The sequence below is a fragment of the Mycetomoellerius zeteki genome, unplaced genomic scaffold (assembly GCF_001594055.1).
Source record: "Mycetomoellerius zeteki isolate Tzet28-1 unplaced genomic scaffold, Tzet1.0 scaffold512, whole genome shotgun sequence".
Classification (NCBI taxonomy): domain Eukaryota; kingdom Metazoa; phylum Arthropoda; class Insecta; order Hymenoptera; family Formicidae; genus Mycetomoellerius; species Mycetomoellerius zeteki.
Genome location: NW_017257515.1, coordinates 177,744 through 200,363, shown reverse-complemented (window position 1 = coordinate 200,363; position 22,620 = coordinate 177,744). Strand labels below are relative to the sequence as shown.

General features: G+C 33.8%; 2 protein-coding genes across 4 annotated transcripts in view; both read right to left on the bottom strand.

Annotated features, from left to right (window-relative positions):
• Positions 1-2,527: 2,527 nt before the first annotated feature.
• LOC108727602 (mannosyl-oligosaccharide alpha-1,2-mannosidase IA) lies at positions 2,528-7,316 on the bottom strand. Its single transcript, XM_018455780.1, has 2 exons — positions 6,813-7,316; positions 2,528-2,818 (listed from the first exon to the last, which is right to left on the bottom strand). Exons 1-2 carry the CDS (start codon positions 7,197-7,199, stop codon positions 2,528-2,530), a joined length of 678 nt encoding a protein of 225 aa, XP_018311282.1. The 5' UTR covers positions 7,200-7,316.
• A 4,932-nt stretch (positions 7,317-12,248) lies between these two features.
• ec (ubiquitin specific peptidase echinus) overlaps positions 12,249-22,620 on the bottom strand; it is a 69,356-nt gene continuing 58,984 nt past the window's right edge. For all 3 annotated transcript variants that reach the window (XM_018455787.1, XM_018455789.1, XM_018455788.1), the window contains 8 exons: positions 21,756-21,890; positions 20,576-20,740; positions 18,200-18,334; positions 17,590-17,859; positions 17,125-17,499; positions 16,581-17,000; positions 16,143-16,443; positions 12,249-16,062 (listed from right to left, as the gene is read on the bottom strand). In XM_018455787.1, coding sequence (XP_018311289.1) covers positions 12,362-16,062; positions 16,143-16,443; positions 16,581-17,000; positions 17,125-17,499; positions 17,590-17,859; positions 18,200-18,334; positions 20,576-20,740; positions 21,756-21,890 — 5,502 coding nt within the window. In that variant the 3' untranslated portion in view covers positions 12,249-12,361. The remainder of the gene's footprint in view (positions 16,063-16,142; positions 16,444-16,580; positions 17,001-17,124; positions 17,500-17,589; positions 17,860-18,199; positions 18,335-20,575; positions 20,741-21,755; positions 21,891-22,620) is intronic.

The window sequence follows — 22,620 nt, the reverse complement described above, 5'->3', positions numbered from 1 at the left end:
TTCAAAAATATCACATCAACATACTAAAAATATACACAAAGGTATATATAAAACGTTTATAAATTTGATTTTATATATAATTAATATATTATATGTTAATATATTTATACATATATGAAATATGCACGTGCATACAAAATATTCTGGAAATTATACAACCAAATAAAGAGGTGATTCTACATGAAAAAGTATGTCGAAAATGTAGAATAAAATTTTTTCATATGAGACTTTGTTTTCGAGAAAATCGATTTCGAATATTCGACGTATTGCGCTTCGGTGTGCATTTAACTTTATCTCGCTGCAGACTATTATCTTTGATCATGTTTGTATTTAATATTGTACTGGATAATCGAAAATGCACAATAAAAACAAGATATTCAAGCATGATAAATTTTATTACTTTACAAATTGTTAGGAATATGATCCATTCTGTCGAATACACAATCTTGTCCAACGAAATAAATTTCTATCTCGGTTTCTATAAACGCTTCCTAACATGTGTTTTGATGCTTTAATAATTAATTGAACAATTGAATTCGTACCTGGCAAATATAAAGTCGATTTTCTGAAAAAAAAAAAATAAAGCATCATATGACAAAATTTTATTTACTTATTTTTTTCATGTAGAGTCAGTAGCCCTTTTTCCAGTTGTATCACGATTTCCAGAACACCTTGTATGTAGCACTTAAAAATGTAAGTAAGTTTTTTCATATTTCAGTCACTTTTATTTGCTCAGGCGAAGGGTCTTGCTGGTCCCTCGGGCCGCGAGGGTCTTGCGGGTACAGACTCATCTGTTTCTTTAAGTGTGCATTATGCAATTTCTGAACTTATTCTAAAATTGAGTTTTTATATATATGTATATATATATTATATTGTATATAAAAACTCAATTTTGAAATAAGTATATACTTATACATATATAGAATGTGCAAGTCAGCGGAGAGGTGTTTTTTTATGGCTGAAGTCCTTTATAATCCTACAGTTTTTATAGAAGCAATTTGCATGCAGAGCGTAGAGTGGCGCATTGTAGAAGAAGATTGAACTTCTCGGGGTCAATTTAAAAATCCCGGTTCATTATTTTGCAAAACACGACATAGATCGGCGCAAGCAAAATTACTATATCACGAAAAAACAGCTTCTCTCACTTCTCTTTCATGTGAAAATGATGGCATTTCTTCGATGATGCGTGAAACGCTACATAATTTTTCGCAAATCACATGGAAAGATACTATTTAAATAGTCTCGAGTTTTGACAATGTTGATTTCCATAAAATCGCAATAAATGGGAATTCCTCATTCAAAATAAATAACAGAAACACGATCTTAATACGTTTTCACATTTGTAATATAAAATTTATCAAAAAATCGCTCATAATAATTTCTTAAATAATTTTGAATTTTATATCAATTTAATTCAAATATTAATTTTTCCTTCCTCGACCAATATATCATGAATATAATTAATCAATTTTAATACAAATTTTCTTTTTATAAAATATTTAAACTACTTCTTGTTTCATCGTATAATAAAATCAAATTGTATTATATTATAACAAGTACAATATTAATTTATATCGTAATAATTATTGTAAAAGATATTAAGTAGAAACTTTTTATTCATAAAATAATAATTTTACATAATCTCATTCTCATAATCGCTTGCCATTGGGCAATATATTAATTTTTTGAGCATCGCGTTGAGTATTTTTTGAATAGCAAACTTATTTATTTTAATATTACATTAAAATAAATATAATTTTAATTTAATATTAAAATAAATAAGTTTGCTATTCAAAAAATACTCAACGCGATGCTCAAAAAATTAATATATTGCCCAATGGCAAGCGATTATGAGAATAATTATGTTGTAGAAGTCTCTTTTCTATTTCTTCGTAGAAATGGTCTTTTAAAACATAAAAAGTATTATATATATTGTACATTTTTCATTTAAGCATACACAATTGGAAAAAATATGTTGAATTTAACATAAATCGCATGTCCCAAACGATTCACTCAAATTTTTGAGTTAATTTTACACAAGATGAATATGTTAGAAAAGTATTATAACATAAATATTATGTGAGAGAATAAATACAAAGGAAGATAACAACGAACAAAGAAAGATAATACAGTTTGTAAACAAACCGTGGGAACATATTTTTTTCAGAAAATTAACATTTATGATATATTAAATTAACACATATTTCATTCATTTGTCTTAGAATTTACGTTTTAAAACACATTTTTATGTTACTTGTTCACTTACTCATAAATTATGTCATTTTGACACTAAGAAACATTGAATATCAATTTCACAAAAAATCTTTACATAACATAATCACATTATGTTAAATTAACATTCGAATATATTAGAAAATTCAACACAAATTGTTAACACAAACGTGAGTGGACCGTTTCCAATACAAATACACAAACTGTTTTACTGTGTATTATTTAAAAATATTTAATTAAAATGTACGATATAGAGCTTCAAATTATATGTAGGTATATGGTCAATAAGTCATCCCTACATTTGTCGTTGTTTATTCGCAAATATTTTATAGTTTGTCATGCAAATATTTTCTAAACCAAGACTCACCTCTTTCACTTTGTCCCTTCGTTGTCTGGCGATGTGGTCCTTATCCTCTCCGCCGACGATTAATGGCAGCTTATCCGCAGGCGCTGGTGGCACTGTCACCAAAACCGTTTCTTCCTTGTGCACTATCAACGATGAGGAACTACTTGTACGCACTCGCGATTCACCCATGTCCGGTTTCTCTAATGTCTTTTGTTGTTGATACTCCTCGTTGATTTTTGCCTAAAAATTCAGCGCGCAATCGACATGTATTCCGCGATCATTTTAGATGGCATGCGAAGGTCATACAGTACACTTTTCATTAATAATTATTAATGAATATGACATTTAATCACGAAATGCATTGATTTGTACTACTACATTTTTACATTTGAATATTGGATTTATTTAGATTGAATATACAAATATATATAACCGCTTTTTTCAATTTTTGAACAAATATTTCGTTTGTATTTCTATATTCGATTTGAAAAAAAAATAGAAATCCATGAGTTCAATTTAATCGTAAGGCATTGCTATTTAAAAAAATATATATAAAAATATAATTGAAATAGAAAAAATGTATAACATATATTTAAAATTATTTTTGGGCATTTTACTTTGCACATTTACTTTCTATTCATTAAGCTCATTTATACTTATTTTTTTAATAAAAATAATAGCCAAAGAATCTGTTCGTATATACACATCCACACGTATATAGCAATAAATAAGAAACAAACTACTGACATTTTAGTAGAAATAATTTCAATCTAAAAAATTGTTTATATCAGTATTTGGTTTAAATGTTGCACAACAAACTTCTTGAATTTCCATGACTGGCTTCGCTATCTCTAATGCGTAATAGACAATAATTATGCAAATGCACATTGCTAATTTTCGATCAAACTAGGTTAGTCGAAAATCTGACTCTCTCTCTCAAGAGATTATATTTAAAAATTTAAAACTTAAAAAATCAATACTCTTTTTACTTAGAAGACATAAATGTAAAATAAGCTTCAGCTTTCGCTATTCTGCTTTATTAAACAAAAAATGAAACAAAAACTTATTTTTTATTTTTATTTATTCCAGTATTTATAAAGTAAAGATTGTATCCTGAACTAATATTGCAATCTTTTTTTCCACCGTTAAACTGCACTATCACTTGCAAAAATGTATATATATGAATATAAATGTATGTGAGTGTCCGCAGTTTATTAAGTTCAGGAGTCCATAGACTCGTTAAATTTAAATGACTGTACGGAAATGACTGTACGGATTAGTCATTGCTACGAAAAGAAACCAATGCATTTTTACGAAAATCACGCATGCCATCTGTAATCTAGATTCCACGGAAGTATATTCATTTTCGCCTTGTTCACCTCCGAACAATTGCATGCTCTCGAACGCCTTATCTTTATAAGTATCATAACAAAAAAAAAGAAAACTATGAGAACTACTTTCGTATACGGAATAATATGTTTCTATTGAGTCTCATTAATTAATTTCATTTCTACAAGATTGTAAAATGATATTTCCCCGAGAAAAAGTTTGCTGAGAAACAATAATTATTGAGATAGTGACGACGAAAATAATGCAACATTATTAACCGTCATAAAACAAACATCTTTCTCTCGCCAATGTTTTTAAATAAATACTTTCTGCATATCTATCTTGTATATCTCAATAATTGCCATTTCATAACTACTTATTGTTAGTATGATTACTACTTATGTGTGACAAATGCCGCAACGTGCGTGCATGAACGCTACTCAACGATAATGTTATTTATATTATCGCGAATAAGAATATCTTCTTTCGCATGTTCACATAACGCTGCTCCAATAGATCGCATTTTCCTTCGTATACATATGTCTTTATTCGAGTCACTTCCCACGTTCCAAGACCCGGAATAAATACAAAAAAAACAAAACATTGCATTCTACTAGGTTTAGCTACCAGGCGTGAAATCTCAGTTTTTAAACAACAAATTAAGATATTGCCAGCCATAATGATGTAATTTACTACAGGTTTTGACCAGCGACCTTTCGAAAAATCGATTGCAACAACGCGCGTTTGATTTATGACGAAAAAGTGCAACGTGCGTTTAAAACGAATCTTGACTATTATTTCCTACGAAAGAGAACAGCGAAACAGAAATAACAGCAGGACGAGTCACGCGCGCGTATGAACAAGATAAATCATATTTGCTACATACAATTCTAATAGTACGTTTATCTGTATCAATTAACGTCTCAGCCAAAACTTTGATTTATATAAATTTTATCATAAAAGCGTAAATTTATCATAGAAAACGTATCACACGTAAACAATTTATTTGTTTATCCGTGATCTATATCAAATTTAATATGTATCTTTTCAACAAAAATAAATTTCTCTTTAAATATTATTTGTTTTTCTCCCTTTTTTTCTTTAAAACAATTGCTAACCCGTTAAAAATCATCAGCTATAGTTTTTAGCAAATTCATTAGATGTTGACCAATAAAATTATATAGGGTATAACTGAAACAAACCACTAATCGCAACATCCACTAATCATATAGTGCTATTCCTAATAAAAAAAACTGAGACGAAAAGTTCTCTATCATTTTGCAATTTTTTTTTTTAGTTACCCAATGAGTAAAATATCTAAAATCGACGTATAAAACAGCTTTAAGATATCTTTAAGAGTTCTTTAAGAAAAATCTTCAAAATATTTCAAGAAACACGGAAAGATATCTCAAAATTGTCTTATACATCGATTTTATCCATTTATTCGGCAATATTTAGAAATTAATATCTCGTTAACTATTGCGAAAATTGCAAAATGGTAGAGGACTTTTCGACTTTTTTATTAGGAATGTACGATTAGTGAGCGTTATTTCAATTACACCCTGTATATATTCTAGTGAATTTGCTTACTTTTTGTAATTTTTATCTAGTTTCAAGATACGATACATAATCGACCATCTTCGTCCAGATATTGAATCACGGAGATGCATTGCCATACAAGGGCAAGTTCACGGGACGACCTTGCGCGACCTACTCACGTTGAATGGAAGGAAAAGAGCGCAAACAAAACGCGAGAGTTTTTCAACGTCGGCGTGCACAGCAAGTCGCTAAAGATATCCGATATTGTGTTGCTCCCGTTTACCGAGTGAAATTAGATCGACTTTAATCTGGACGAATTCAAACAATTAAATCAGTTACGCAAGATACGTTTTAAGATGCGTCTGCATTTAATGGAAAGACATAAGAAAATGAGCAAAGGGGGGACTATACTCGAACAATTCTCAACAAAATAAGATTTAAGAACATTTCTCCAGATGACACATCTGATCTATTTGAGCTTTAAAATAATTTACCCTCTTGAATTCTTTATATGAATTAGTCTAATCTATTCAAAATTCTATGAAAAAAAAGTTTAAAAATATATACAAATTTATTGATATACATATTTGTCTATACGTTACATTTAATAAAAGTAACATTTAATTTTCATAAATATCGAAGTAGGTATGATTTATCCTTACACAAAATCAAGAAATAAAAAAGGGCAGAAAAAGAATACCTTTTGAATCTGAAAAAAGCTTACAATTATATACATATAGTAACATAAAAATGAAATCTTTTGAGATTCTCAGGAACACTTTTAGAACAGAAATCAGGCAAAATACAAACAAGAATTTATTTTGTAAGTTGAGAAAAAGAATTCCTTTTAAACTCTCTGTGCTATCTGGATCCATATTTCAAGAGACGCTCCCACGACGACGTCCTAATCTCAAAATACTACGTCAACTGTCGATCATATTAACGTTGCATCGAGATCGGTTATCTCAATTATTATTATTAGATGTTAATATCTTTAATTAATATCTATTAATGAGACGACTGGTTCGGTTGTTTTAAATAAACGGAGATGATCGTTATCGCTCATTGAGACGGAATCGTGAACGAAGTGACAGCGCGTGGAGTCCGCGCACGTGCGTCAGCCATGTACATTACAATGGCCGTATGTAAACAAACGGAGCACAACCTAACGCAAACGGAGCATGTCCACCTTGTGTTTTCTACCGCGACGGTACTGTTTACTGAAGGGAATTCAACATTGCGCGAGAAAAGTGTTTCCTGTTGACGACAAGGAAACTCGTTCAAGAGGCAAGGCGTTCGAGAGAAGACATTCACACAATCGAACGAGAGGAGATTAAATCGATTTAAGGGGAGCGCGAATTTGCACCTGCAGCTTTTGCTTGTCCTCGACGAGGTGTACGTCTTGGTGATCGCTACCCTCGTGGCCCGGCGGCACCGCGTTCGGATGTCCGATCGCGGACGAACGCGAGTCCTTGAGGTCGCCGGAGGCGCGCGGTGGCACCGGCAGCAGCAGCTCCGGTCCTGCCTTCTGCATGCTCTGGTACACGCGGTAGACACTGTTCACGGCGGCACCGCCGGTACGAAAATCCGGCAGGTAGAAGAACGCACCGAAGCACACGACACCGAACGTCATGAATACCAGAAGGATCAGGTACTTCTCGCGAGGACGGAAGGACCGTCTCGAGAACAACGGCACCGGTACGCCGTTCGCGAGGCGCTGGTACGACGGCAGCACGCCAGTCGACGCGCTCATCTTACCGCGACACACCGACACACGTGCAACACACCGCGGCACTTAATCACCACTCCGGTCTTGACGGATACGCGAAAACTCGAGCACCCGTGCGCGTTTCGCACCCGTGGCTCCTCAGCCGTCGTACGCCATTACGAATCGAGCACCACCTGCGTGTAACAGTTGACATCTCGTGATTGCTCGCAAGCGCCGATCAGCTGACGTGGCGCGTGCTCGGAACTGCGCAGCGACAAGTGGCTGCCTGTCACTTTTCACCCGATAGCAATGCGGGCGACATCTGTCAACAACGTGAGGGATCCGACTTACCATCGGTCAACATGCGAGACCCAGAGAACGTGCGTGTCTGAAAGACATCTTGAACTAAACGTCTTTAAGACCTTTTCAAAAGACGTTTTTAGATGTCTTTCAAACATTTTCGAAAGTTGTTATCCTTAAGACTTGCTTCAGATATTTGTCTAAAAAATAAAAATAAAAATTACCGATACGGAAACGCGTTGACAAGAGGAAGTATACGAAGCAGAAGTTAGAATTACCTGATGAATCGGTATGTGAATGATATCATACTTAAGGGGATCCTAAACCGATTACCGAACTTGATCGAGGTCGATAGTGCAGACTTTTTTAATTTCAAATTCGATAATAGTGACATCTTTGTTTCATTTCTTACATTATATTATATATCGTTCTATCTCACTTAAACGCATACATCTGTCCTTATCTAACATATGCCAGCACCATCTATCGCAAGACCGCGCAACTATTACTACACGGAATTTCGACTCTGTTGACAGTCCCAGTCTTCGCAAAGTACCCGTATATACGTATTTTCTATTCGGTAGGATTACTTTCCTTCTAGACTTTCAATCTTAGTTCTATAAACTTGGTATCGTTCGTTACAATAATGTGACCTCAGACCTATGCTTATTTTCAAGATATAAACTATAAAACTCTTGTATGAAGCAAATATAGACCTGAGGTGTCAGCTGTACGAGCTAAAAGTAAGCGAATTTTTAAACTTTTCTTCGATTTTCTCCTAAAATCCGATACAGCTGAGGTCCTGTTTGTGCGTACTTTAATTCTGTAAAAATAATTTTTTGCAATCCGTCAATTCAATTCGGAGATATTTCACCGAATGGAAATGATGGTAAAGTAGAACAACTTTAGCATCCCCTTAATACACATTTTCAATAACGATGTATTATCTGTTACAATTATAGATATATAGTATTTGTCGCAAATATGTTTCAAAAAGGATCATTATGTGAAAACGAGCGACACGACTACCTGCCTACACGAGCATCGGTAAATGAATGACTACGCGGTGAGCGGTAACTGCATATGAACTGCGAAAACATGACGCGCTACCCGCTTGTCCTACCTAGAGTTGGTATAAAGAGAGATGAAGCCAATTAACCGGAAGTCGCCATTTTACGACAAATATTTATGACGTAATTCCTCATCCTAACCTTTTCTTTTTCTAACGTCGTCTTCCTCTAACTAACAGTTAATCGTAAAATGGCGGAACCAATCAGGAAGGAAAACCAAGATTGGCTTCACTCTCTTTATACCCACTTAGTCCTACCGCGTCAAAACAAATCCCAAGGCCGTGCGCCAACCGTCTAACTGTCGAAATATTAACGCACATATTACGATTATTACGAAAGAAGTAAAATAATCTATTCGCTATATTTTTTATATTCTCCGATGAATAGACTTAATTTTTTAGATTCGTTACGCGCTCACACAACTCATTTATATCTTAGATATTTCAAATTATGTTACAAGTTACAATACGCGCAATGTACGCAATATTTTTAACAAAAGATAGAGGTATTGTGACTTTTTGTTACTTTTGAATTGTTTAATTCTGCAATCATTTACGTCTTATTCCGCATTCTTAATCCGCACTATTACTTCATTATCTAATCAGAAACAAAATACTTACGCCAGAATCATAGACATACAGAATACAGGAATTACAAATCACTGCTTTATTTCAATTAGTGTCATATTTTAACTTAGTATTTAGAATTCAACAAATTTCGCATATTGCATTGTGAATTTAAATATATAATTTACAATATATATAATTTATGAATTTAAATATATAATTTACAATATATATCACTTTTTTACGGTGCTTCTAATGGAAATAAATCACTGAAATCGCTGAAATAAATTTATTAAATTAATAAAGATTTCAACGATTTCAGCGATTTATTTTCATCTGAAGCTCCGAAAAAAAGATGTTGTGTAGTTTGCATCCACTTCTTCAGAGGGCAGTAGAGGACATCATATGACATGTCTTTTCTCAGATTTCTTTCTGCTGATAGAAACTTTAATCATAATAATTAGTACTAGAACTCTAGATGAAAAAGTGCATTAGCTGGTAACAATAAAGGCCGCAGCACAGACTCTTGCATAATGCATAACGTATAGTGCATAAGCGAATCAACTAATCAGAATCTTTCCTTTCCTCCCATTCCATGGAAAAGAAGAATTTCGATTGGTCGATTCCCTTATGCACTATGCATTATGCGTTATGCAAGAGTCTGTGCTGCGGCCATAAGAAGTTACAAACCTATATTGGTTATAATTATCGTTTTACATGGGTTTGCAACTATGGAAATAATGTAAAAATAATTAAATTAAATTGAACAATAAATTATTGTAGTCTAATTGAAATGTTCAGTTTAGTATAAATTAATAATTAGTATATTTAATATTTAGTATAATTAACATATAGTAATTAATAATTAGTTATTAACTATTAGCCTTAATTTATTGATTGTTAGTTATAATTAACATAATATATATTATTAATTTTAAATTTCATTGTAATTAAAAATAACAATAGTTATTTTTAAACATAACAAAATTAAACATATTCTTTCATCATAGACATGATTTATTATAGTGGTTCAAAAAATTCAACTGAATAATATTAAAAAGGGATTTTATTAATGTCACAATAAAAGTAAAGTATTTTTAAAACAAAATACTCATACAAAAAGTATAAAATCGAACATTTGTACATTGATCTTATAGCTATTAAAAGTAAGTAAAGTAATACAATGTAACGCAATGTATGTTAATACACAAAATGTAACTTTCAAGATTGTTAACATAAAATAAACTCCACGCATTCTCAGAGATCAAGTTTCACCTGTTCCCTACATTATTCTTCTCTCATAATTTGCAATACAGTTTCTATCTTAACAAGATAAGTTCTATGTAGCATGGCTAGTATCACAACTCCAACTTCTCATCTGCGCAATAAAATAAAATATGCAATTGTATAGAAATAAAAAATGTAGTTCGCTCAATTATGACATACAAAATGAATTGTGCTGATTTAAAAAAAAGCGTGATTATATTTACGTATATACAAATAAAAATATATACTTTAGATATGAATAACGTAATTTAAATACATTGGTGAACTATTTTGTAAAATACAAATGTCTAACAAATGATCTAATGTTATGTTAGAGTCTACGCCTGTTACAATAATATCTAATTTAATAAACTGTAAGTACATTGAAAAATGTCAAAAATGATAGGATTAAGTACAATTTTTCTACAAATAATATAAATTATACAAAATAAGTCTGTATTAATCAAATTTGTAACAATACTTTTGTGTTTGTGGACGATCTTTTCGACAATCTTTTCATAACTTGTCTCGATTTTAAGGATAGATCAATGACAAATTGTTGATCCACATTCCTTGTAATGATACTATATGTATAATGATAATATATAATGACACATACTCGATTTTCTCTTCGCTCTTTCATTCCTTGATTAATCAGGTATTATAATTTTTACTAAATCAGATGTTAGCTCTGGATTTCTTTTTCACTCTTCCGTCCCTTGTTCTATCATATCGTTGTCGAATAACCAAAAACTCAATAAAAAAGATAGAAAGAGTACGTGTGTATGTGTGTGAGAGAGAAAGAGAAAGTGAAAAAAGGGAATAAATTAGTAAAAAAACACAATAAAATACTAAAAAACTTTAGTCTTTTTTAGCAGGGTTGGGCAGTGCTAAGTTAAAAAAATAAAAGTTAAGTTAAAAAGTTAAAAAGTTAATTAATATTGTAAATTAACTTAGTTACATTTTAGACTCTTAATTTTTTAATTTAATTTAGTTACATTTCATCGGTAACTATTAACTTTTAATTTGATTTTTTTTTAAGTCAATCCTCAAACAATGCGAGAGGATAATGAGTATATAATTTAGTAATTTTATGTTGTATAATCGTTACTTGTGAACAAAAATAATCAGATTCTTTAATAAATATGCTGTGAGAAAGGAAAAATACGAAAAATTATGTAAGACGATCAAACATTTTCTTTTTCTTTTTTTTTATTGTTTGTTCGGACCATATTTAACTTTTAACTTTTCAATTACTTTTTTTATTAACTTAACTTTTAATTCAATTAATTTCATTATGGATTAACTTGTATTTTAATTAAGTTAAATTTTTAAAGCTGTTAACTTTAATTTAATTAAAAAAAAAAATTAACTTACCCAACCCTGTTTTTTAATTCAATTTACTTTTAATTGGCCCATTTCGACATTGAAAAATAGAATGTTTCACATTTTTATTAAATTTTCAAGTTTAATGACTTTTGTCGTTAAAATTAATAAATTGTCATTAATAATAAAATATTCTAATCGTACACATCTAATTGTATACGAGTATAACTAGTAGCTGCACAATGAGGGTCTTCAATCAAAAATTATCTAATATTTCTACAAAATAATATAAATAATATTTATATGTTTCGGTACTTCATCGAATGTCATTTAAAACATTATTGATATACTGTATATTTAATTTTACATCTAATTTTTCGAAATTATGTAAAAATTTATTAAATTGCATGCAAGAAATAAGCATTGCTTAATTTTCGGTGTTGTATTTTGTGACACAGATTATTTAAATTGTAATACAACGCGACTATAGAAAATACAAATATTTTGGATTTTTATAAACATCAATGACTTGTTATTTTATATATATATATATATATATATACTGATATACTATATACTAATAAATTTACCACAAAGAGAGCGGTGCTACTTTTTCATCAACGAAGATCGACATTCGATGAAACCGGTAAGTCTTTCAATCGTCTTCATACGAAGCAACTCAAGTAGTTTTGTTAGTCGGTCGGAAACGCGACATGTAAAAATCGCAATCCGAGCAATATAGTGTTGGCTCAAGTACATTTCTCTTTCGACAGAGATTGCAGGGTGTTACGTGTGCTCTCACGGTGGTCGCAATGCCTGTTGGCGTCTGCAAAGGAGGCTGCGTTACCATCGGAACAACCTTCGCAGTGGACTGTCCGCAGTGGATCGTAAAGCAGTGTTTCTGTTTGGGAAGTGGAGGATGCTGATAGGCGGGATACTTCGCATTTGGCTGTATTTGACCATTTTGTATCGTCTTAGGATACTGATTAGACACCATAGGACCTTGTTGCTCCAGCTTTTGATTGTGAGATAATTGTCGCTGGTAGTTATCATGCCTCTGCTGATAATTCTGCGTGTTTTGTTGCTGTTGCTGCTGATAGGAGAGTGAATTAGATGATGGTTGATATTGCGGTATTGGTTGGCCCGCTCTGTTCTGTGGAAGAACAGTCTGGTAGGGATGACCCTGATAGGAACTTTGAGAATATTGACTTTGATATGGACTTGGCGATTGATTAGGCGGATAAAATTGCTGTTGCGGATGCTGGACAGTTATCGGGCTGGCATTGTGAGAAGGAATTCTTTGATTCAGAGTATTCTGCGATTGAACAGTCGCTTGCTTGTTCATTTGATTATGCTGCTGCTCCAATTGATTATGCAATTGCTGCTGATAATATGTTCCATAACCGTTTTTCTGAGGTAATATTTTTGTTTGTTGCATTCCATTTTGAATGTATTGTCCATTCATTTGCGTCGGATAAGGACTAGCTGGTTTCTGAGTCTGCGATGAAGGAATAATTTGATTTCTTGGATGGGGCGCTTGCGTTTGGGGATATACCGACTGCATATATTGCGCGTATCCATTCTGAGTATATCTGATTTGCTGTTGCAGCTGCGGTGAATAGGACGTCGGTTTCGAAGTGTTCATGGGAATACTAGGATAGCTTTCTTTACTATCGACTACGTCTTTACCTTCGTTTCCGCAAGATCCACAGGACTTCTTATCCATTAGTGATCCAATCGAATCACTCGAATTCTTTCGTCCAATCGTAGGTTTAATGGTGTCTGGAATTGGATTAACGCTCCTCAGTTGATCCTGGAAAGGTGTCGCCGGTACGCTATCGGCTTCGCTCTTTAAAGGAAGAGTCTGTTGTTGAAATTTCGCGGCAGTGTTTTCACGAATCGTCTCTGCTTCCTGAAGACTTCTGATTTCTCGTAGTACTTGAGCAGTTTCAGGTTTATTCATCGCAGAACGTAGTACTCTTTCCAAAATAGGATTAGGTATATACGAATCCTTTTCGTCATCCTCCGCTGTTGCAACGAGCACCACTTGGTCACAAAATGATACGCTTTTCTTTTTCCCAATCCGCCGTTTCACCTTTCGCGGAGCAATATCCTCCTCGCTTGGCAGTATTGTTGTGTTTTGTATAGTGTTCTGCATCGCCACTTCGCTGATGTCGTCTTCCGGACAATCAATAGGCAAACCATTCTCATGCGGGAGTGTCAAGGACATGGATAACATCGCGACATTTAATTCGCTCTGTTGAACAGATTCATTTGGCGGCATCATTGCAATGAAGCTGTTTTGACTGGAACTCGAATCAAAACTGGAGTTTAAAACAGTCTGGGAATTTGAAGATTCCGTCTTCGTGAAGACTACGGAATTCTCAGAAGGTAATTTGGCTGATTTTGTACCCTCCATTGATGACGGTTCCTGAGATATATCCGATACTAACATCGGGGAAACGCAATTTACATTCTGCTTCGTTTGAGGTTTCACGTCTGAGTCGGACTTCAAGGTCGGTTGCAACTTGATCTGTTCAAATCTAGCCGCCATATCTTTTACCGAAGAAGCGACTCTCGGACAGTCCGTAACGTCACGACCTTGATCGTAACTCTGTCCAAGATTACTCATCATTAAATCACTAGTTCTTCTAGCGATAGTCGGTCCTGAAATTGTCGGTATTGACGGAGTCCTAACCTTTGGAATGTCTTGATTTGAAGGTCCTTGTCTCTTCATTTTCCTTTCTGCCTGTTTAGCTTGCAGTTCTCTCAACCACGTTTCGCTTGATGACTTCTCCTCATCCTCTTGCTCCTGCATTCGTTTCTCTTTATTTGAATCATCAGTTAAAATCTGCTCCCTTTTGATTTGCGCTAACAGATTGCCAATCTGCTGCGTAAGTTGTTGTGGTTGAATGGAAACTTGATGCTGCTGAGTTTCTTGAAGATGAGTCGGGTCATCGATCGGTGGCGGCGGTGGCGGGAATTCCTCACTAGCTTGTCTCGAATGCGATACTGAATGAATTAATGGATACGGCGGTGGTGGAAAGTCCTCGCTCGGTTGTCGTGAATGCGAAATATTGCCGTTTTCGGGATAAGGTGGTAAGGAATCTGGCTGAAATTGTTGTTTAACGGGACTCTGTTCATTGTGCACGTCTGCGCGAGTGACAACGAACGTCGGTTCGTATAGTATACCGTTAGCGTACTGTACAACGTCATCTTGAATCCTAGGCTTATTGTTGTAATTTGTTTGACATGCTCCAGAAATATTGGTATTTTGTTCATTATAAGATGGAAGAAATGGCAGCGAATGCGATTCCGAGGAGTAATCAGCATAGTCTGAGTTTCTCTTTGTCACATTGGGTGAGTTGCTCGTGTTCATGTGATTCCAATAATTGTTTTGTTCTTGCGATGAATTGGGTGCGCATCGATTGTCCGGCAAAGGATATGCAGCTTTATCAGATTGCTGCTCATTGTGCACTTCGCCCGAACACTTAGACTTGCTAAGCTGTGAAGTGGTCCTGAGCGGTGGAGGCGGAGGCACTTTTGCTACGTGTAACACTTTGCCGGCGTTACCATGAAAACTCTTTCTCATCAAACGACTTCTTTCAAGATTCGGATTACTAGAATTTCCAGGTCCATTTCCGGCGAATTCCAAGTGTCCCTCTGACAAGTAACCGCTCAGTGATTGGCTTACATCATTTCCTTTTAAACCAACGCTGGAATCGTCTACTGACTGTTTCGATAAGACGGATGATCTTTCCGCATTCACATTTGTGGGACCATCCTGCCCTTCTCGTAAATCCGGCATACTTCTGTTTTTCCTTTTGATCAATCCGCCCATAAGCAACTTTCTGCGTATCTTGTGCTGTTTCTTGCCCTGCTTCTGCTCGATCGCAGCTGTGTTATTGAGTTGAGTATTTTTGACGACAGTTGCGTTAATAATCTCGGTCTCTTTCGACTTATCAACCTTTACTCCTTTTGGAGATGGTGACAATCTAGATGGTGCTAACGAAAAATCCTTTGATACGTTCTTATTCCTTTCTTCACTTCTCGCGCGTTTCTTATCTTTTTTATCATCTTCACAACGTTTTGTACGACTAAACAAGCCAGTCCTTTGTGTCGGGCGATCATACAGCATATATTCTTCGTCTTCAATGACATTTACTGCTGTCGCTTTACTACGTAAAGTTTTCTTCTTCGGTAAAGTAGCATAAATCTCAATACTCTTCGTAGCAGGTTTATCTGCTACTGTCGTTGATGCGTTCGCTAGAAGTTCCCGACTATTTTGCCGGGAATGATTACCTTTATCTCGCGAACTTTGCCTCGAGTGTTGACTCGATTTACTGTTCTCTCGCGAATGTCTTCCTTCAAGTGCCCCATCTGGGAAAAAAAAGAAGCCAATGTCAGATATATATTTTTATTCTACACATTTTCAGAGTAATTATATCTCAATTCGTTACCTTCTTTGTCACCGTTAACAGTAACTTGTTCTTGCAGCATTCTCCTATGCAAACTCCTCGCTCTCATGACACAAGTATTATGTTTCATTCTTGCTATAGTGATTGTGTGTGGATTATTGTACGGAGCGTCCATCGCGGCTCTGGCTTTATTACTGGCCGCACTGCATAATGCGACGGCCGTGTTAAGATCGCCAGCATCTTCGGCGGCACGAGATTTATCCAGCAAAGCATCCGTTTCTTTACATAATCGTTCACAATCGTCGCCGGAAGAAGATTGATAACCTTCCGGTATTTGAGCAAGCTGTAAAAAATATTATCCAAATTACAAAAATGAACGCGCAAACGTCTTACAGTAACGATTGAGAAATTTAGATACTTAGAAGTTTATATACAATCTAAGCTCTTGTTGTCTCTATTTTGTTAATATCTTTTATTTACCTGTAAATTGTGCTTTAAACCCTGCTGAAGTGGAAGACTGTCCGTGGAGGATAAAGAATAGGAATCGTAACCAGCGTCATAATGGCCGCTGCTGCTGCTCGAGAGTTCCCCAGATTTGATGGGACTCTTAGGTACGCCCGAATTTCTTTGCATTTTATTAACAATATATAGATACGTATTATCCATCGTAGTCGACGAACTCGACGACGCACTATTCCGATCACCGGACCAATTACCGGAATCTCGCCTTCGAGGCACGTTCATATGATCAGGGATGCTGATACCATCTTGCGGCGCTGATCCCACGCTTAAACTACGCGTTAACTGCATCTGCTGCTTTTTCTGTTGTTGCATTACATTTTCCACGGCACGACGGCTAATATACTTCGATTCTATTTCACCATCAACCGTGTCTACGCTCTGTATGATATAATTTTTTTATTTTAATGTCAAGAAATTAAATGCTATGTCTATACGTATATGCTTCAGTAAAAGAAAAATCTATAAAAGATCATTTATAAATATTAATTGTTGTACAATGTACCTGATTCCCGAATATATTATTCTGGATGTCTGTGAGATTCTGATAATCACTGTAAACGCTTCGTTGAGTGTAGAGATGCGGCGGACTGTCAGGATTAGGTGTGATGGCACGTCTGGCAGTGCTATTGATGGATGGCTTCTCAGGACTAGGTGTAATTGAACGACGAACACTGTTCTTTGGGGACGTCTTTAGGCCATTATTATTCGGAAAAGGAATAATAGTCTTTGGAGCATTCTCGGTATTAACAGGAGTACCGGCGGGCGTCGCATACAGAAGTAGCAAAGGCTGATAACGACCTCTTCTACACTTTTCCACGACTTGCTCCCACCGAGGCCCAATTTCTTTAACAGTGGCATCGTCAAAATAGATCCACACCTAAAGATTTATTTTATCAATATATTAAACCTTGTTATAAACTGAGTCGCAGTAGTTAAAATTACCTGTTAATACGAAGATAGCACTGACCTTCAATTTCGTATGGAAGAAAAACGTAGAATAATGTTTCCCGTAATAGGTAACCACTCCTACGAGATTATGCACGGTAGAGGCACCCCATCGAGAGTCTACCACGCTATGGAAGACATCGCTAAGCCGAAGGGACGTGCCCACGGTCGCAAAAACGTCCATGATGTGCTCCAACGATGGTCGTTCGCTGTCCCAGACGACACCGACAGAAACTATTTCCGGCCGATTCATCAGAGTCCGACATATTTGAATTTTCGCACCGCAAGAACTCTGAGCATGAGAAAAGAAAAGAAATATATTTTTAATACAATACTATTATAAAATCTTTAACATTAATTTTTTACGATCCTATATAAATTTTGATCAACGTGTTCCATTTTTAAGAGAAAGTTTAAAACCGGATATAAATTCATAGAAAGAATGTATTCATAAAATTCGTATTCAAATGAGTCAGTTCTACGTAATCTTATTTAAAATTCAATCTTGTATGGTCTATGAATGGTCTACCACGAAATTGATGACAAAATATGTGGCAGAACGTGTAGGACTGTACGTGTTAGTCACAGTTTGACCAAAGATTTATAAAATATGCTCGCTCAACTTTGCTTACCGGACAGTCACGAATGTCACCCATTCCACCAGCTCTTCGGAGAAGTTGTCCGAAGAGATCTGGATTATTTCTAGAATTTAGTGGCGTTTGGTGAGCTTGAGACGTCAACGCTGACGCAGACACGTAATGAACCATCTGAAAAAAGCATAGACAATTGTACACACATGCTTCCTTTTTTATTTAATAAATTTGAAGTTTTAAAAAAGTCAGAATTTATAAAATATGGATTGGCAAAGGAAGGATAATTGTTATGTAATAATATAATTAAAAACCGTATAATTGGAAGCTCAGATATTTTTAATAATTAAGAAACAATAAAAGTCATATACATACAAATAGATTCAAAATTAAAATTATCGAAAGTAGATTTTAAAATATCTCCTGTAAACTTTGCTCACGAAAAAGCAACAAATCTGATGTACAATCTGTTGTATTTAATGATATCGATAGAACAGACATCGAATAAAACGAATTATGATACAAGCCGAAAAGATCTGTGAAATAAAATTTTCGAATTAAAATAAAATTCGAAAATACAAATTTGCTATTTCGTGTTTAAATAATTTTGAATAATTTACGGTAATAAAATAATAAAATCATTTATTACATTTAATTGAATACAAGCGAAACAAAAAATTAATTCGAATTTAATTTTAAAAAAACAACTAATCGATCCCGATTTTTGTCATTCTACTCATCATACAATATTATAGCAGATTCACAAATTTAGGTTGCAATTAATGCAATCTGTTGCAATATCCTGTCAAATCTGTTACTGAACAGCCGGCATACTAACATTCTGTTAGTGGGATAACAGCAACTAGTTTCATGCTTTTTACGGTTCGCTGGTCAACGATATCCGATGCAAACACGCCAAGGAAAACTAACTCCACCTACGAGATGCTGAGCGCTATATGTGGCTTATGCTGCTCTCTTCCGTTTGCACGATATACATTATTTTAGTTGTAAAAGGAATACTCATAGTAGAAAGTCAAATTACAAGAGTATATATCTTTTTGCTGTACTATACTAGCAGTGTAAATATGATAATGAATATTGAAAAAGTTTATTAAAACAAGAATAAAAGGAACCATACAGCAGTTGTAATGTATATGTCAAAATATATATGTCAAAATGTGAAATCAAATTTTAATTTGCTTTCAATGTTTCGCAGTTGCAAATTAAATAAAAAAAAACATCAATGAAACATAAACTTAATAGAACGCATTTTATGACTATTCGTTATATAACTACTGTATGTGCAATGGAAAAATTACAAAACAAAATTTTAACAAGCGAAAACTATATTTTTTAGAAAACGAAATATCTCTTTATTTTCGTAGTTGTAAATTTGTGTAACTTCAATTTTTTGCAAAAAGTTAACGTTTAATATTTTTTAACTAAAAAATACGTTAACAATCACAATGACAAATTCTAAATTCTATTTTTCTGAATTCTATTATTCTAAATTCTATTATTCTAAATTCTATTATTCTAAATTCTATTATTCTAAATTCTATTTTTCTAAATTCTATTATTCTAAATTCTATTATTCTAAATTCTATTTTTCTAAATTTCTTTTTTGCAGAAATAAAACGAGACAAGATGCTAGACGTTTAGATAGGTGGACCAAAACGTGACGTTGAAAAAGAGCAGATGTCTATAGATAAAGAAAAACACAAAAAAGGTTTTATATACCTCAGGTAAAATCTAGTGATGAATATTATGCACCGATACTGCTTCGTACTACGAACGAAACGTAACGTAGAAAATGTAAACGGAAAAAATCACCCAAAGATGCGTTTAAACATCAATATTGGCGTTTCACTTTAGAAACAAAAATAATATCTTTCATTTTATATGTTCTTAAAACTATTGCATGTAATAAATGCATAAAGAAAAAATAAATATATGTTTAAATATACATGTATATATACTTACAAATTATGTAATTAGATCTCGGCGAAATAAGTTTTCACATAATATGATGTAGATTATAATGTGAACAAAAAAGATGCTCACAGAGCACCTTCGATACATTATACCTCAAAAACTATTCATTAAAACCTGTGTCTATGATATCTTTTGTTTACTACATTATAAGCTACATTACATGTAAAAACTAATTGGTTTTACCGGGACCCAATTTTCCATATAATTAGTGAGAGATCCTTTGTATAAGACTTAGAAAATTGACTGAATCGTTTAGTCAACAAACTGAAAGCATCGTATTTTCGAACGCGATGTTACTTGACGGATTTTAAATAGGTATATAAATATATACAGTATATATATATATTATATATACACGTATATATGTAACAATGCATGATAAGCATATAATGTGGAAAGCACGATATTAATTTTTACACAAACCTGTGTAAAAGGCAGTGGCTCCGATGTTGCACCGCAAGCTCCACAGACGCTTTGCTCGACCAGCGTCATGGCAAATTTCTGATGCGGTACACAATGTCTCGCGCTGCACATATCTTCAGCTTCACCGCTTGCGATGTGAAGGTGTATGCGTAAGAGAATGTTTTCCTGAAATTGGAGAAAAAAAAATTTATGTTATCTGGCACGCATTCCTCCATGTTTTCTGTCGCAATTCGTAACCTGCCTTTACAAGGCCAAGTTGAATGTACATAAAGCAGAGATATATCTCTGATATTTCTTATAACAATAAAGTATATAATTTTATTATAAAAATTTATCATCAACCTAACATGTTCAATTTAATGCGTAATAAAGATACGCTAGCCAGCAAATACTACTTGACAAAAATTGTTGAGAATATGCAGAATAACGGTATACCACGGTTATGTTACTGTCCTTGCATCTATTGTACGTTTTCGCTGTGTAAGTTCCAACTTACATTGATATTATTCAACCAACTAGTGTTGACATACATACGAGTATACTAGTGTCCAACGTGACCGTTGTGCAAACGAGAAAGTAGTGTACTAGCGATATTTGCAAGGCTCAGCTAAGATTATTATTGCTAGTTCAATCTCGCTTATAACTAGACATCATTAGAAATATTCGATCAGCTTTGAAGTATTCAATAATAAAAATAACGAGACTCTATCTGCATCAGAGAGCGAGAGAAAATCTTGAAGGAGAGACCTCAATTTGACTTAATTCCATTACATTTAGTATCTAGATGGGCCTTTTATGTCGTATAAAACTTTCTATTATTATCAAAAAGTTATTATTAAGAAAATTCTACTACACTTCTTGAATTCTCTCGAGAAGAATACTTCTCATTTTGAGTATAAATAACATATAATTTTTTTAAAGAATGATTTGCATTTATCTATATCTATATTTTCTCATAATACAAATTTTAAAATCCAATTAATTCCGAAAGAAAATCATAAAAATCGTTTCAGCAATCACGATTTATAAATGATAAAAAATGTATTTTCACAACAAGTTTTGGCACGTTCAAATCTGATCGATTGCCAATTGGTGAATTGCGTTACATGTATCAATATCGCGCAGTTTAATTTAATCAGAAGTAATGGCATCTGAAAAAACTGAAATAATTGACACTTACGAAACATTCTGCCGCGTCGTCCATAAAACCAAGCTGAAACCTCTGCTGGTCGAGAAAACTCTCGGCCAACGCACGGCGTAATGTGTCGGGTGGCAGAGCGCTCTCTTGCGAAAACTGCAGCTGCGAGAACAGGTCCTGGAACAAGACAATATGACGAGGATTTAATGCACGAGTTACTAAACAAGATCTCGCCGCCGAGCGAACGTATATGCATCGACAGACGCGAAATGAATAATAAATACCAATGTGAAATATAGATAAACAAAGACATATCATTATACAACTATACTAATTTTATTCTTGTATAATATACATATTATGTTAATGAGTAAATAGTGTAAAATATATTACGATATTAATATCTAGTGTAGAGTTTCCTTTAGACTCAAATAAAAATCTGATTTTCATTGATATTGCATTCATTAAACTATCAATATCTTCTTATGTTTATTAGTCTTGTTCTGTAAGTTGCGTGACAATCACGTACAGAATATGAAAATGTAACAGACTCAACAGGTGGAATAAATATTCATTGTACCATGAAAGATGAAGAGGTCAGCTTTAATCTAGCACGCACACAATGTCGAGAACGCTACATCTTAATTATACATATTATAACAATTAATCTAAGGTATCTTGATATCACGATATACTAAGATAACAAAATAATTTTCAGTACGGAAACTTTTTAAATTTTAGTTGCGTTACATATAACACAAATCTTTTAATAAAAATAAAATTATAGCTAAAACCATAAATCACTGTGGGCGAATAAATGTGAACTTCAATGACAAAAATGTAAATAATTGCAGACAGATATTTGTAAACATTTCATAAATAAAAAGGGGAGGAAGAGAAGAATAAA

Bases quoted from the DNA above. Each gene is read 5' to 3' on its own strand.
- LOC108727602 (XM_018455780.1), bottom strand. From the start codon at position 7,199: ATGAGCGCGTCGACTGGCGTGCTGCCGTCGTACCAGCGCCTCGCGAAC. The intron at 2,819-6,812 runs GTGCAAATTCGC...CTGAATTTTTAG, and splicing joins AGGACAAGCAAAAGCTGCAG to GCAAAAATCAACGAGGAGTA.